The following is a 16,861-nucleotide window of genomic DNA, read 5'->3' on the forward strand; positions in this document are numbered from 1 at the left end:
CTGCTTTTTATATTTATTATTGTGATTTGACTGTTGGTTGCACCAATCTCTCATATTTCATATGATTTATTGATGTAAATATGATTATTATTTCTGATGTATTAGCATAAAAGAAGCATTTTAATGTTGTAGCTGTTCGAGATGGGGCAGATTTAAACTTCTGTATGTAATATTACGTAGTTTTATATTAAGTAAAACATGATATTCATAATAAAATACAGCTAAAAATATTACGTTGCTTGAAAAAAAGGAAATGCTTACAAAATCTAAATTTGCATATAATAACTACAATTATTATTTCTTCAAAATACTGTAGAAGATTCAGATTCCTTTATAATGTATGTACGTTGTATCAAAATCCCTTTCAATCCATATGAGGGATCAAAGCAGATCATTTTGTTCTGAAATAGACAGTACAGACTTTCTGAAAGTGAAATCTTATTACTATTTTAATATAATAAACATTAAAACCGGCTGGTTCTCTTGGTCTGAAAAAGTCCCTATAGGAGTCTATAAACGTTTTGCCTTTTAACATTTTCCTGTAATAAGAAACCTCTTTGGTCTTTGCACTCATTCCTCATTGGTGTGCCCATACAGTTTATGTAATTCCAAACAATTTGGAAGCCCATTATTCTACCTGTGGAACTACGGTAATATTTTTTTCATGATGTTTTTGACATACTATAGCATTTAATTTCCAACACTATGATGACCGAGTCACTCCAAATCCACATGCTGGAGAAGTAGGACTCACCTCTTTTATTTTGATTTTTGATTAATCTTTTGGAGCAAAGAATCAGGACACAAGGAGAACTGATTTCAGACACTGACATTTATTGAAAGTTATGGCTAGAGAATTGACAAAGACATTTGCTGAGACACAGCAGTTACACAACCTCTGCCCAACCAACTCTGAGATTCTGTACCCAAAGTTGTGCCTCATCAGCAATACATAATCAGTTAAGTTTCTTACAGGGAAGCAGGCTCCATAGGTCAACGTCAGATAAGATTGACATTCTGACTCATTGCATATGTTCAGTCATTATCTGAAGGAGAGACTGTTTCCAATCTTGTTAATCCAAGAAGTAAGAAGGAAGTCATCTCATAACACGGCGGATGAAGAGAGCTTAAGGAAACAGGCACCAGCTTATGTCTATACACTAGGGTGCTCCATCCCCAAGGCCAAACGCCTGCTGCCTGTGCATACAGAGAATCATGAACTGAGGCAAGGACACCAGTGGAGAATTAATAGAAGGACACTAGTTAAATAGTTCTCCATCAGTGCTTCTTCCTTATTTTATGAAGATTTTAAAATGCTCATCTGTGCAGACTGAGAACGTCTATTCAGGAATTAATATTTCCTCAATGACAAACAAAAACATTTACAAAACAAAGCAGAGTGGGATCATGCAGTAAAATGTAATAAGTCACGGGTTTATTTGGACCTAATGATTATCATAATTTTCAATTGAGGTTGGATTCTATCGGCCTGTCCATCATGAAGGGTGTGAGAAGATCATTGTAACATTGAAAACCTTATTTAAAAGTTACAGAAGTTTAGTATGTTCGAAGCAAGGATAGTGGAAACTAATACAAAAGATGAACATGGCCTTGGAGGCAGCTTTAATGACGATGATATATTGAGCTATAATTAAAGCCAAATTCAATTACTGGTATATGGTGTTCGGCACAGTAGCCCCTGTGTATGAGGCAGACTGGATATAATTCAGCTTTAGAACTCGATAGAAGGTAAAGTGGATGATAGACTAACCTTTCACCTAAGGGCTTTTTCTGGAGATGAATGAGATGACCTTAAAAAGTAAAGAGGTGAACCTGTCGCTCATTTCCCTCTGAATAATGGAGTGGAGATTCTTATCACTCAGAAAAAGTATTTGTCATCTAAGGCATGAGAATCAAGAGTCCTTAATGATAGAATAAATATTATTTTTAAATGTCAAACTGAAGTTAACCTGTAATAATATCTACACATATATTCTTGCTTTGTCTTAGATTGAAACATTTTCCAAAGTGGCCCAACACGTTATATCATACCTGTTTGATTTTTGTGAATGTTTGATGTGGATTGATTTGATTAGAAAGGGGCTTCAGTTTCCTGAAAAAAAAACAAGATGTATGACTAAATCACTTGTAAATCCACAATATAGCTAAAAACTAGTATTGGTACATCTTCATATTTTTGTGTGGTCTTGCAGGGGTGTTTTTGCAATAGGACATCTAATCCTTTCATCATATAAAACTGTCTGTCTCTTAGAGCGTTTAAATGTGTGAACCATTACTGGTTACCTCTTGGTATCATTTTTCCATAGACATTTATTTCTCTATATTAAAATTGTATTAGTGGGGTCAGCAAATCCTGTGTTGAATTCAAATGCTGTTTGCATTATTGTACCAAGCTCAAAAGAGAGGAACCAGCATGCCTTAGAGAGAAGTGAAGGATGTTACAGAAATTCACATTTTTTGATGGGATGCTCAACAGTCTAGTGTTGGGAATTGTTATTGTGATAGCTAAAAACCAAACTGGGACAGTACAAACATTTTGGGTCTTTCTATCACAAAATGTAACACGTCATGTTATGCATGTCACATTTACAAATTACATTTATAATGTTAATGATATAATCTAGTGAGCTGTGACCACTAGATGGCACAAGCAGGACATGAGGCAGCCAATTATAGAGACATTTTTTGCATGAGATGGTGTTAAAGATATTTTCACCCTAAAAGAGTTTTGTAAGGATAATGTCAACATCCTCATTCTTATTGCCTCCAGGCACCAAGAGCCATGTCACACACTTCATTTTGTTTACTGAGTTGTGTGCTGTGAGAGACAAGATGAGATACAAAGCTGATGAATACATATTTTTCAGGAGTGATTCTGATAAATGCCACTTGTGGTTGAATCAGAACTCAACATGTGGTAATGATAATACACAGCGGGGGTCTGCTTCTCCACTATCAGCACATCTAATGTAATCTGTGTTGCCTCTTGGAAACAGTACAGCGTGAAGGCCACAATAATCTCCCCTGATGATTTTAAAAAAAATGTAATTTGCACCAAGTAGATTTTCTCAGTGATGGATGAGACACAGAACAAATGATTGCACTAGTGAAGGCTCCTCTCTAAAGGTTTCCCTTGTGTCCTTGATTTCATTGCTTTGGCCCAGATCTTCCCTCGCAGGCAGTGTTATCTATCACTGTTTGGCACGATACATTTTACTGAAGAGCACACGCGTACGTACTTGAGGATAGCACGCACGCACGCTCGCACGCCTGTTACTCCATAGTGACTGTGATTGTTTCAGTATTTGAATTTGTATCTTTCATTATTCAAATGTCCAATTTTAATATACAGTGGGGCAAAAAAGTATTTAGTCAGCCACCAATTGTGCAAGTTCTCCCATTTAAAAAGATGAGAGAAGCCTGTAATTTTATCATAGGTATACCTCAACTATGAGAGACAAAATGAGAAAAGAAAATCCAGGAAATCACATTGTAGGATTTTTAATGAATTTATTTTCAAATTATTGTGGAAAATAAGTATTTGGTCAATAACAAAAGTTCATCTCAATACTTTGTTATATACCCTTTGTTGGCAATGACAGAGGTCAAACGTTTACTGTAAGTCTTCACAAGGTTTTCACACACTGTTGCTGGTATTTTGGCCCATTCCTCCATGCAGATCTCCTCTAAAGCAGTGATGTTTTGGGGCTGTCGCTGGGCAACACAGACTTTCAACTCCCTCCAAAGATTTTCTATGGGGTTGATATCTGGAGACTGGCTAGGCCACTCCAGGACCTTGAAATGCTTCTTACGAAGCCACTCCTTTGTTGCCCTGGCGGTGTGTTTGGGATCATTGTCCTGCTGAAAGACCCAGCCAGCCTCATCTTCAGTGCCCTTGCTGATGGAAGGAGGTTTTCACTCAAAATCTCACGATACATGGCCCCATTCATTCTTTCCTTTACAGGATCAGTCGTCCTGGTCCCTTTGCAGAAAAACAGCCCCAAAGCATGATGTTTCCACCCCCATGCTTCACAGTAGGTATGGTGTTCTTTGGATGCAACTCTGCATTCTTTCTCCTCCAAACACGACGAGTTGAGTTTTTACCAAAAAGTTCTATTTTGGTTTCATCTGACCATATGACATTCTCCCAATCCTCTTCTGGATCATCCAAATGCCCTCTAGCAAACTTCAGACAGGCCTGGACATGTACTGGCTTAAGCAGGGGGACACGTCTGGAAGTGCAGGATTTAAGTCCCTGGCGGCGTAGTGTGTTACTGATGGTAGCCTCTGTTACTTTGGTCCCAGCTCTCTGCAGGTCATTCACTAGGTCCCCCTGTGTGGTTCTGGGATTTTTGCTCACCGTTCTTGTGATCATTTTGACCCCACGGGGTGAGATCTTGCGTGGAGCCCCAGATTGAGGGAGATTAGCAGTGGTCTTGTATGTCTTCCATTTTCTAATAATTGCTCCCACAGTTGATTTCTTCACACCAAGCTGCTTACCTATTGCAGATTCAGTTTTCCCAGCCTGGTGCAGGTCTACAATTTTGTCTCTGGTCTCCTTTGACAGCTCTTGGCCATAGTGGAGTTTGGAGTATGACTGTTTGAGGTTGTGGACAGGTGTCTTTTATACTGATAACGAGTTCAAAAAGGTGCCATTAATACAGGTAACGAGTGGAGGACAGAGGAGCCTCTTAAAGAAGAAGTTACAGGTCTGTGAGAGCCAGAAATCTTGCTTGTTTGTAGGTGACCAAATACTTATTTTACCGAGGAATTTACCAATTAATTCATTAAAAATCCTACAATGTGATTTTCTGGATTGTTTCCCCCATTCTGTCTCTCATAGTTGAGGTATACCTATGATAAAAATTACAGGCCTCTCTCATCTTTTTAAATGGGAGAACTTGCACAATTGGTGGCTGACTAAATACTTTTTTGCCCCACTGTAAATCAACATTTTAATTTTAGATTTGGGTTTTTTATTTACTTTAGCAAGATAGAAGAAGTTTTGTGTATCTAGTTTCAAGAAACGTGTTGAATAATGTGAAGCAGGGCAACCTGCCGCCTCAGTAGATACACATTGTGCAAGATGTTTCTTACTTTTTAGGTTTGGATGTAAAGACAAGTACAGATCAAGTACATTTAGCTGATAAAAAGTTTGTACTTTAGCTTAGGATTTTGATTCCATCATTTTAACTTTATCTAATTTGGTATTTTTACATAGATCTCAAAGTATTTAGGTGTACTATTAAGGTCTGTTTACTTGTTTATCACTGGTTCATCTTCATTTAAATGACACAATGAATGAATTGATGGAGTTATAGTAAAGTTGGCCATAACAAAATGAAAAAAATTCAGTAGTGACAGTTAGAAAATATATTAAATGCACAGGAATTTTTATAAATGTTCAAATATCAAAAAAAGAGTGTTATGACACTGCTTCCTTTCAATATTTTTATGTTTAAGGTGACATGACTGAAAGAAGAAGTGATATTTTAAGGAAAAACCAGGCCAAGTATTCTACATTGTGAACTAACAGGTGTTTGAGATTGGTTATTGTCAACTGACAACACTTAAATTATTTCTAATAGGTTTATGATGCAGTTTCCCTTTAGTTTACTAACACATATTTCTTAGACTTCAACAATGACCACTTCATTGTTGAAAACACATTTTATTCTGCGCATACAGATGGTATAAATTGCATACACAGTTAAGCACAACATTTTAGTGTCCATTCAGATGGTTTCTTCGTGCATCTTTCCAGTCAAACTTCTGTGAGCACGTGCAGTTGCCCTGTTTGTCCTTGCAAGACCAAATGGAGTCAAAGATGAACTCAAGAGCCAAACTCTGAGGCAAACTCGGAGGCCCACTCGGAGCCAAACTCAAAGCTAAACTCAGAGCCAAACTCGACGCATGCGCAGTTGCCCTGTTGGTCCTTGCAGGCCCAAACGGAGATGGAGCTTAACTGGGAGCATGTGAGGTTTCCCTTTTTGTCCTTGCAGTCCCCAAAGGGAGTTTGAGTCGAACTGGGAGCATGTGCAGTTGCCTTGTTTGTCCTTGCAGGCCAAGAGAGGGATGGAGCAGAAGGAGGATTTGTCAGAGAGGATGACAGCTCTGCTTGTGGTGGCCATTGTGGTTGATGTAATTTGTTTTTTGAACTTTGAACTATAGCTTATCTAGTTCTTTGGATGCCTGGCTTTTCATGAAGGTAGGCCTTCCTCATCATGGCCATCTCTTCCTTTTCAATCAGGAAGGACTCCCTGTTATAAGCCATAGCTTCATATTCATCTTGAAAAGCCTTTCTTTGTTGAGGGTTTCTCTTTCCTTCTCCATGTATTCCTTCTCCAACTGAAAGGCATTCCTTTCCCCAGCACACTCTCTCTGGAAGGCCTCTCTCTCGCTGGTCAGACTTTGCTTATCCATCTCCTGAGCCTCCTTCATAATGTTTAAATGTGTCTCTTCACATAATGGTTGGGGTGCTTCTGTTTCTGTCTGCGACTCCAGCATGTGGTTCTCCACAGGGAACCAGCCTGCTTTTTCATGCAACAAATTGTTGTTTTGGGGGGTAAACCAGTGACTGGCTCTGCATCACTGGAGGCTGAAGGGGAAAGTACTCATAACCATCATTGGTGAAGAAACAGTTAGCCTCGTTGTACACAGGGATGTTTCCCTGAAACTGCTGGGTATTTTCATCCAGCCAGAAGTACTCTTCACCGTGTGCTGGTTGTGGTTGTTCTTGCCAAAACACATCAGGTGAATAGAGATTCATCTAGAAGGAAGAAAACATCTGCATTAACTTCATGACAAGTGATGAACACGTGTTTTTAACCTAACCTTTTCGATGTAGTTCAACCTAACAAACAAATATTTCAGTGCACCATTTTTCATTTAATTTGAACCATCTCATTAAAATAGTTTAACTAACCCCAACGCTTTTTGGAAATCTACAGTTCATTAACATTGATGTGAGTACTGTTTTCCTTCCCAACAACTGTTCATCTCAGAGATATAGAGACCTGTCAGGAAAAACATTGTCTTACTTTACATTTGTTTAAATGTAATACTTACCACCCAAAAAGGCGAGTCCTCCTGTAAAGGTTCCATCAAGGAAGTTTCAGGGTAATACTTTCTAGTTCAGTAGGTATTTTGTTTCTCAATGTCTCAGTGTGTTCACTCCTCAGGGATCTGTATGCATTGACCAATCTTCTCCTCACGTTCTAAGTTCTATGCATCACATTCCTAAAAAGCTGCCTAGGTTATTTCAAAAAGTCAGAGTTCAATTTCAATTCAATTAGACTTAAACACTTGTGATCAATGTTATGAGGGTCGAACAGGGATATACAGTACAGAATTATAGGCAATATTATATTAAAGACTATACATTACACACAGCAAGCATTCATTTCATCGTGTCTTTGTTTAGTAAAAGGTGACACAATGCTGCAGTTTGATTCGTTGTACATTATTCTATTAAGAGTAATGTATTCCTCCCAGAAGGGAAATTTGATTGCATAGAAAAACACAATTAACATACTTTCAACTGTTTTCATAGTACATGTTCTGCAGGAGACAGTCGTTCAAATAAAAACTCTCTAGGCTTATCCTTCCATGTTAGTATTTCTTAACCCTCCTGGCATTTGAACATACAATTGTTGATCACCATTTTCATAACATTTTGAGACACACACACGCACGCACGCACGCACGCACGCACGCACGCACGCACACACACACACACACACACACACACACACACACACACACACACACACACACACACACACACACACACACACACACACACACACACACCAGCTTAGAACTTCACTTTCAAAGTCTTCCTGTAAATCCCTTTAAGGGAATTTGTACGGGGCTTTAGCTCATCAGGCCATGACAATTTGAGAGGCATGTTTGATGTCTGCAGCCTTGTTTCAGAAATTATTATGACTGGTACTAAAACTGTCCCGAAGGATCTCCTATAGTAAGTGTTGACACACAACAGTCGGTCAGGTGACGTTTCATTAGCAGAGTGGATTATTAGCCAAGTTAACTATTCCAAGTGGCAGTGATTTCCCAGGGGCTCTTTAGGAGTACAATGAAACTGTGCTCTGGTTAATCTGTGGCTGGTGATTAAATTGATAATCAACTCTCCTAAGCAATGAACACAGTCGTCAGGTAATTAATTATAAATCAGCCCCAGGTCATGGCCAGTAAATGTGTGCGTGAAATCAAATATTGCTGTCTTGTCTGTTGCTTTGTTCTGGTGGCCTGTATTTTGAGAGCACACGGTGTTCCCCAGGATCAGGGTTTCCGTTAGAAAAAAAATCTGCCGGTCTAAGTGACCGGCCGAGGTTTCACCTTCCGGACATTTTGATAACACCACGGTCAAATATTCCATCGTTCCTAATTAGGCTAGTGTAGAAACATTTGAAGTAGACTAGTAGCTTACAAAATGAAAATTTGACACACAAAAATAATTTAACACATTTATTGGCCTTACTTTCAAATAATTACGTGAACACTTATTGCGCAAACGACCCCGTGCGTTATTTGCACGAGGTGCCCGAGTTAATTTTAAGAGACGTACTTTTGCCTTTTCTCTGGAGGCGGAATCGGCACATCTGGCACAGGCACAGACCGGTCATCATCATCAGCAGCAGCACCTCTCTTGTGAGTCGCATCTGGAGTCGTCGCATCTTTCAGAAAAAAACTTTTAAGGCTACTCTGCCTGGGACCGGCCATATTTTAAAAATAGCCGACGTAGCCTATTTGTTTGTTAGCAGAAGACACTAGCCGCATTCAATAAACAAAGTGGTTGTCATGTTTACGCTTTTCGCGGTAGAATCTTTGCTGCACGCAAACGCTCGTGGGCCAATCACACGCCATACACCTTCCGATGTATTTGTAGGCCTGTTAGGTTAAATTATTTTATTCTAATAGGCTACTGTGTTACTACATTAGACTTAGCCTAAATGGTAGTATTATTCTGAAAATCAAATTGAGTTAGATAGAGGGATTATTAGTCAATTTCAAACGGACACTTTGACCGGTGAGATTTCATTTTCTCGGACATTTATTTTTTTTCCCGGCCAATGTCCGGTAATTACCGGACAACGGAATGTCTGCCCAGGATAACAAACTATATTCTAATTTCATTCAGTAGATATACTCTCTAGATGCATACAAATGTAATTCAGTATGATGAATTATAAACCTTCGGTGTATGTTTGAGGTGGACATTTTATTACATCCTATTTTAAGGTTTAAGGTGACATGACTGAAAGAAGAAGTGATATTTTAAGGAAAAACCAGGCCAAGTATTTTACATTGTGAACTAACAGGTGTTTGAGATTGGTTATTGTCAACTGACAACACTTAAATGATTTCTAATACGTTTATGATGCAGTTTCCCTTTAGTTTACTAACACATATTTCTTAGACTTCAACAATGACCACTTCATTGTTGAAAACACACTGCAACATTTTATTCAAAGTCCGCACATACAGATGGTATAAATTGCATACACAGTTAAGCACCACATTTTAGTGTCCATATGAATTTCTCAGATGGTTTCCTTGTGCATCTTTCCAGTCAAGCTTCTGTGAGCACGTTATTTTATTATATTCAATAAGCACGGCCTTAAAAATACATATCGAGGTTACCTGTACTGTCCTCAATGTTTCCAAACGAGGCAAAAGTTTCTAATAAATCAGGAGGGAAATGGTTTCTGTATTGAAGGTTGGACAATGGAGAAAATCCACTTAGTCAAAAGAGAAAGGAAGCCTCCCTTTCAATCTTTCTGCCTGATATGTTCTGTACTTTCGTTCAGCTCTTCAGGGACTGCCTTAATGTCAATTTAGAATTTTTCTCTTTGTTTAAAGTCCAATTATCTTTCCTTTTTTTGTTTAATCTGCTCACTGTCTGCATTACTCTCCCTAACATGAATTTAGAGAATAAAAGTATGTGATTATCTGTTGAGAAGATTAAATCAATTTGATGTTCTGTTCTTTGACCTAAAAACATGCTGTTGTTATTTATAGAGAGAAAACAATTAGATATCTTAGCAGTAAAAAGACAAAGGTTTGAGCATTTCCTATTTTTGTTGAAACACATAATGTAGAAACAGAGGACAATGGAAAAAAAATCTGTTTCTGACTCCTTCAAATATTAAACTTGGGGGAGTTTTTATTTGCAGTTTAATCCTTGGAATCATATTATACAGGTTCTTATCATTTTATTTTGGACCATTGTCTAACTGTATTTGGAATGGCAAACATATTTCTCAGGTTGGCTTGAAGTACATATAGTGAGGATGTCTTTGGTGCAGCTGAGTTCAGCTTGAGTCAAATTGGCCGTAAAAACTAATATTTGGCAAATGATATGTGTAGGCAGACCGTTGTTGAACCTTGATCAAAGGAAACAGGGGATAAAGTATGTGCTTCTTTGATGTACTTATGAGAAATATGCAACAAATGAGTACTCTCCTTTCCAGCTAATATCATTAAAATCTGTTTTTGTTTTAATTTAATGCCAACAAACAAATCTGAAAAGTTAAGTTCATGAGCAGAGGAGCCAGTGGCCTGTCCTACAAAAAACAGTTAGAAGTAAATGAGATTCAGAAAGTTACAGTCAAATTAACCATTTCATAAAATTCTAAAGATGAAATGAGTTGGTCAACAGAAAATGATCAACTATTTTGATGATTAATTATAAAAATTAACTTATTCATGGATAACAGAATAAGGAATAAAAAAGGACAATGTAATAAATAACCAAATGAATAATTAGCTGCAACGTATTTTGCACAGTTTTTGAAAGTTACATGTTATTATAAGATCAAAGGTATGTTGAAAGACTTGCAGACACAGAGTTATGTTTCAAAGATAGGAACATGTATTTTGCTTATAAAGCCCAAAGCCATAGAGCAGGCTTTTGGAGAAGCAGATGTTATAGCATTACAAATCTTCAACAAATACCTCTGTTAGACACACTTAATGACTAATACAAACTGAAGAAGCTGGCCTGAATTATTGGTGCACCTGCATTTAGTAACAGGCCTTTTGATACTTGTTGGACTGGGACATTAGTTACACACACTTACTCTCTTTTTTGTCTTTGGATGAGCATTTTTCCCCTCTAGCATTGGAAATAAATTCTGAAACATGCTGGAGTTTTTAACCTTATTGTTTCTACAATGCTCTTTAAAGAACTTGAGAAGCTGCTGTGTGTGAGTTCCCACTCTGCAAATGCATCTAGTATGTTAGCAATGAGTTGCTGATGCACTGTGGCTGACCTGCAGGCAATTCCCTCTGCCAAAATATCTGCTAAATGAACTGAGACTGAACTGAGGATAAACATCCAGGCTGCTGCAGCTCCAGATAAGAGTCTGTGGCAATGTGTAGAATAAGAATATAAGTTAACGAAAAACCCAGACCCACTTTCTACAATATTCAACTTAAAGAAATTGAAACACCCGCTCTGAAACCAACAGTCCCACAAATACATCCATTTAATACCGTCATTCCTGCTTCTGCTTTTGAGTCAATCTTCAAGTTGAATGTTGTCTTTCCTAGTATTCCTAGCAGGGTTAAGGTTAGGGCAGATATTTGAGTGCCAGTGCCCTCAGCTGTTATTTCAGACAATAATAACGGTACAGTGGGGCAAAAAAGTATTTAGTCAGCCACCAATTGTGCAAGTTCTCCTATTTAAAAAGATGAGAGAGGCCTGTAATTTTTATCATAGGTATACCTCAACAATGAGAGACAGAATGAGAAAAAAAAATCCAGGAAATCACATTGTAGGATTTTTAATGAATTAATTTTCAAATTATTGTGGAAAATAAGTATTTGGTCAATAACAAAAGTTCATCTCAATACTTTGTTATATACCCTTTGTTGGCAATGACAGAGGTCAAACGTTTTCTGTAAGTCTTCACAAGGTTTCCACACACTGTTGCTGGTATTTTGGCCCATTCCTCCATGCAGATCTCCTCTAAAGCACTGATGTTTTGGGGCTGTCGCTGGGCAACACGGACTTTCAACTCCCTCCAAAGATTTTCAATGGGGTTGAGATCTGGAGACTGGCTAGGCCACTCCAGGACCTTGAAATGCTTCTTACGAAGCCACTCCTTCGTTGCCCTGGCGGTGTGTTTGGGATCATTGTCATGCTGAAAGACCCAGCCACGCTTCATCTTCAGTGCCCTTGCTGATGGAAGGAGGTTTTCACTCAAAATCTCACGATACATGGTCCCATTCATTCTTTCCTTTACACGGATCAGTCGTCCTGGTCCCTTTGCAGAAAAACAGCCCCAAAGCATGATGTTTCCACCCCCATGCTTCACAGTAGGTATGGTGTTCTTTGGATGCAACTCTGCATTCTTTCTCCTCCAAACACGACGAGTTGAGTTTTTACCAAAAAGTTCTATTTTGGTTTCATCTGACCATATGACATTCTCCCAACCCTCTTCTGGATCATCCAAATGCCCTCTAGCAAACTTCAGACGGGCCTGGACATGTACTGGCTTAAGCAGGGGGACACGTCTGGAACTGCAGGATGTAAGTCCCTGGCGGCGTAGTGTGTTACTGATGGTAGCCTCCGTTACTTTGGTCCCAGCTCTCTGCAGGTCATTCATTAGGTCCCCCCGTGTGGTTCTGGGATTTTTGCTCACCGTTCTTGTGATCATTTTGACCCCACGGGGTGAGATCTTGCGTGGAGCCCCAGATTGAGGGAGATTAGCAGTGGTCTTGTATGTCTTCCATTTTCTAATAATTGCTCCCACAGTTGATTTCTTCACACCAAGCTGCTTACCTATTGCAGATTCAGTTTTCCTCATCTTTTTAAATGGGAGAACTTGCACAATTGGTGGCTGACTAAATACTTTTTTGCCCCACTGTATGTAGTGTGAACGAGGATGGAAATGGCTCCTTGAAACTGTACATTTGACCGAGCATGTTTTTCTCCAGTTTCTTTATGCAGGGGTGGTCAGGTGCTTTATGTCGACTCAGTTCACTTCAAAAAAGGAATGACTGCACTCTCTCCAACTCTAATATTGCCAGTGTTTGCCACTGCATTTAGTTAGAATACATTTGGGGCTATGTATTCATATCTTGTGTTATTTTTATGTTCATATAGCTTATTTTGATATTAGCATATTGATACATCCCATCTTATATTCGTTCTGTGACTCGTCCTGTTAGGTTTGTAAGATCAAATATTTTGGTAAAGAGTGTTATTGGATAGATATGGGAAAATGCTGCAAAGACATTCATGTTTCCCAAAGAATGAATCCTGCTGACCTATCATGAAGCAGCTGCATCAGGATGACATTGTGCATCTGAGTCACTTCCTGAATTTACTACAGTATTAAACATTAGTTATCCCATTACATTACATTACATTACATTTGGCTGATGCTTTTATCCAAAGGGACTTACAATAAGTACATGTCATACCAATGTGAGTGGTGCATTAATTACAAGGCCTAAATTAAGGCCTTTTTTCTTGTTTTCCAATAATGTTCAAATCAGCCTACTCACTGTAGTGCACCCCATCATGTTTCTGCTGGATAACCTGTCCCCATGATTTGTGTTCACTTTGATTGTCCCCTCCATGTTTTCCTGTTCTGTTGCCTCTTAGCATATTTAACAAATTGTACGGTGTCCTTGGGTGTCGCGAAGGGCGCCTAAAAATAAAATGTATCAATATTATTATTAATAATAATTGAATTGCCAATGTACAGTTGAAAGAGGTCGGTTTTCTACCATATTTTCCAGTTTGCTAAGGAAGATCTGCAGAGTTTTGGCTGTCCTGATGTCAATGGGGAGCTCATTCCACCATTAAGGAGCCAGGATAGCAAACAGGCATGTTTTTGAGGGGTTTCCTGGGTCCCACTCGCAGTGATGGAGTTGTAAGCGAATTGGTTGACGCTGAGTGAAGTACATGTGCTGGTTTAACCAAGGCCTGCATGCAGTAAGGGGCTGATCCCCTCACAGTCAGACGGCCAGCACCAGTGTCTTATACATTTCTGGCAGCCAGTGAAGGAAGCGAAGTAGAGTTGTGGGAGAACTTGCGGAGGTTTAAAACCAGTCAGCCGCAGCATTCTGAATGAGCTGTAGAGGTTGGATGGCAATATATCCCCAGACTTTTTTATTTCTTGGTATCCTCAGGCCTTTTTGGTGACTTAAGTTATTTGCAAATTACCTGCAAAACGAATGACATTCCCATCAGTTTCTAATTGCTAATTCATACGTGTTGGCTAGCTGACACACTAAGATGGTAAACATAGTAAACATATCACCTGCTACCCGTCAGCCTGTTAGGTGGACATTTTAGCATGCTTATGTTAGTTTTAAGCCTCACAGTGCTATTTGAATGGCTGTGTACTCTTAAATCTCTGGCATGAAAGGCCAATGCATGTATGCATAAGATATCTTTAATTAAGTTATCCAATTTCCAGCCATTGTTTTCAGTTATAAACTGCATGTGTAAAAGACACATTGGTCTTGTTATATTACCTTGTGTTTCTATTGCATTATGTCTTGTTGTATTAAAAATAAACTTGCCTTGCCACAACTGGACGCACACATTGCAAAACAACTTTTTTTAATTTAAATGTTTCACATTAAAAACACACAATGTATGCTGCATCACAAAATGAGAAAACGCTGTCCTGCGATAACAATTGAAGCCAAAATAGAGAGAAGAATCAGCCGGTGTCGTTATCAGAAAGAGAAGTGAGACACATTTGTCCCCACCTCCCCCTGCAGGCTGAGGATTGTGTTCATCTGAAGCGACAACATGAGATACACACAGACAGCAGGTTGAGCCACAGATGGGAAATCATAATTCAAACAAAGCACTTGAATTCATTCCTACCTGTAATGTACATAACCATGGTGACAGAGACCTGAGCTATGTTGATCATGGACACTAAATCTTCCACATATTCTCACACAAGCTTTTGGTGTAAAACCGTATATATGCAACTGTTTCTGAGGACACTGAAAGTTCAGAGAGGTTCAGGTGCTTACAGCAAAGTGTGTCTTCCATTTTTAGCATGACATTCAACAACCCTCAAAATGCTACTGCCTGTTAGGTAACATCCCCACCTACTGAGAGAGTAACATTAAGAAAAAAAACAACAAATCTGAAGTCACTTCTAGACCTGGAGTTTTTTTTATTTTTTAGATCAAATCATCTTCAGACTCGCTGTGTGGTACCTGCTTTTATGAGGAAAAAACAGAACAGAGATATTTACACCATATCACAGCAGACCCTGTATCCTAAACAAAACCCCCAATCCAGGCTGAACCCATGGTGCTGTTGTTCATTGTTTTGTTAATTTTCAGAAAACATTTTCTTTATTGATGAAGGACAAAATGATGCCACCCTTGATAAAGAGGTATAAGATGTCTTAAACATGATCCTGACTTCTGTTAATGAAAAAACTGTTCGGAAACTCTGGGCATATTTATTCGATGCAACGTTTTCTACACGGCTTGCTCTCTGGCAGGCAAATAAATTCAGATTCCACCTCTTAGCTGGGTGCTGCATTAGGTGCAGCAGCCAGAAGCCAGCGAGTCATTTATTCACATAAATTAACAGTAAGTGTATGACATCCCTTTAAAGATGTCTGTAGGGAACAGCTTAACACCCTGGGAGTCACGTAGCAAACATGCCTTTTAGTAAACTGATTCAACTGAAACTGACAGGTGAAAATAAAAATGCTGCCTGCAAAATTAGTTTACTGTTTTCATAAAACAAAGGTGTTTTTTTTCCTGCTCATACATCACCACCTTCCTCCTTGTGATCAAAAATTATACATCGCTCATTAGAATAGCTTTTGAAGGATTGGTCTCATCTGAACTATGACTTCACACAACCATACCTTCAATCTGTACATTCGAAGTTTATATCTCACCTGGGCCCTTTCACAGGCCTATCCTGCAGTTAGAGAGAGACAAATGGCACACATGTACAGTAAAGCAACACTGCAGTCCAGCGAATGCATCAGCAAAAAGAGCAAGATAGATCGATAGATGCATGCAGTTCAAAACCAGTTTTGTACAGTTGATTTGGCAGTGAGCGACATATGAATGTGTTTGTTACATGGATATGCTGCACAGGGGGGAACCCCATTGTGGGAAGTCATCCCACCCACTGCTTTTCTGTGTGCATCTATGTGGAGACCCCACTGCAGGTCTGGAACAGCGGAGGCTGCCCTCCCGCCACAGTACAGTGCAGGGTGACAGAGGGGGCTGATAAGTCCAGCCGACAGCTCCTTAATCCCCATTAGTGCCTCAGACAGGGCGGTGTGACAGAACGCAGCGCTCCCCTGAGGCAAATCCCTGTCCTTGTCCTCGTCTCCTCCCCTCCCCTGTTAGGGTCCTGCAGGATGCCCTAACAGAGGATGTAGCGCCACCCAGTGGAGGCAGCCTTTGGATGTGTGGGGCTCTGAGGGGCGGGGGGGAGGGCCTCAGCAGGCAATCTCCTCCAGGGTGCCAAGCGTTGTCTGCAAGGGGACTGTCACAGTGTGGCTGATGGACTCTGAGTGGTTTGCCACAGGGTCACAGGAACTCTGGGAAAAGATTGAAAAAGTCTTGTGATGTATTTTCTTTCTAATTCCGGTTACATTTTTTACATTTTTAACCTTTTAGCAGTAAGTAAACAAATACAATGAGAGTACTTCACTTATTATTACTGTAAAACATTTTGGCAAACAAATCCACTGATCTTAGTGAATCCTGGTCCTTTGTTGGGAGAAAGCCAATAGGTTCATGACTTTATTTGTGCATTTTTAAAAGGGCGCTGCCACTGAATCTGCAGCTGCTCCATTCGCTC

General features: G+C 39.4%; 1 protein-coding gene across 6 annotated transcripts in view; it reads right to left on the reverse strand.

Annotated features, from left to right (window-relative positions):
• Positions 1-14,665: 14,665 nt before the first annotated feature.
• Positions 14,666-16,861, reverse strand: part of asic2 (acid-sensing (proton-gated) ion channel 2) — a 317,943-nt gene continuing 315,747 nt past the window's right edge. For all 6 annotated transcript variants that reach the window (XM_063903273.1, XM_063903269.1, XM_063903271.1 and 3 more), the window contains one exon: positions 14,666-16,598. In XM_063903273.1, coding sequence (XP_063759343.1) covers positions 16,497-16,598 — 102 coding nt within the window. In that variant the 3' untranslated portion in view covers positions 14,666-16,496. The remainder of the gene's footprint in view (positions 16,599-16,861) is intronic.

Source organism: Eleginops maclovinus, chromosome 16, assembly GCF_036324505.1.
Source record: "Eleginops maclovinus isolate JMC-PN-2008 ecotype Puerto Natales chromosome 16, JC_Emac_rtc_rv5, whole genome shotgun sequence".
Lineage (NCBI taxonomy): Eukaryota > Metazoa > Chordata > Actinopteri > Perciformes > Eleginopidae > Eleginops > Eleginops maclovinus.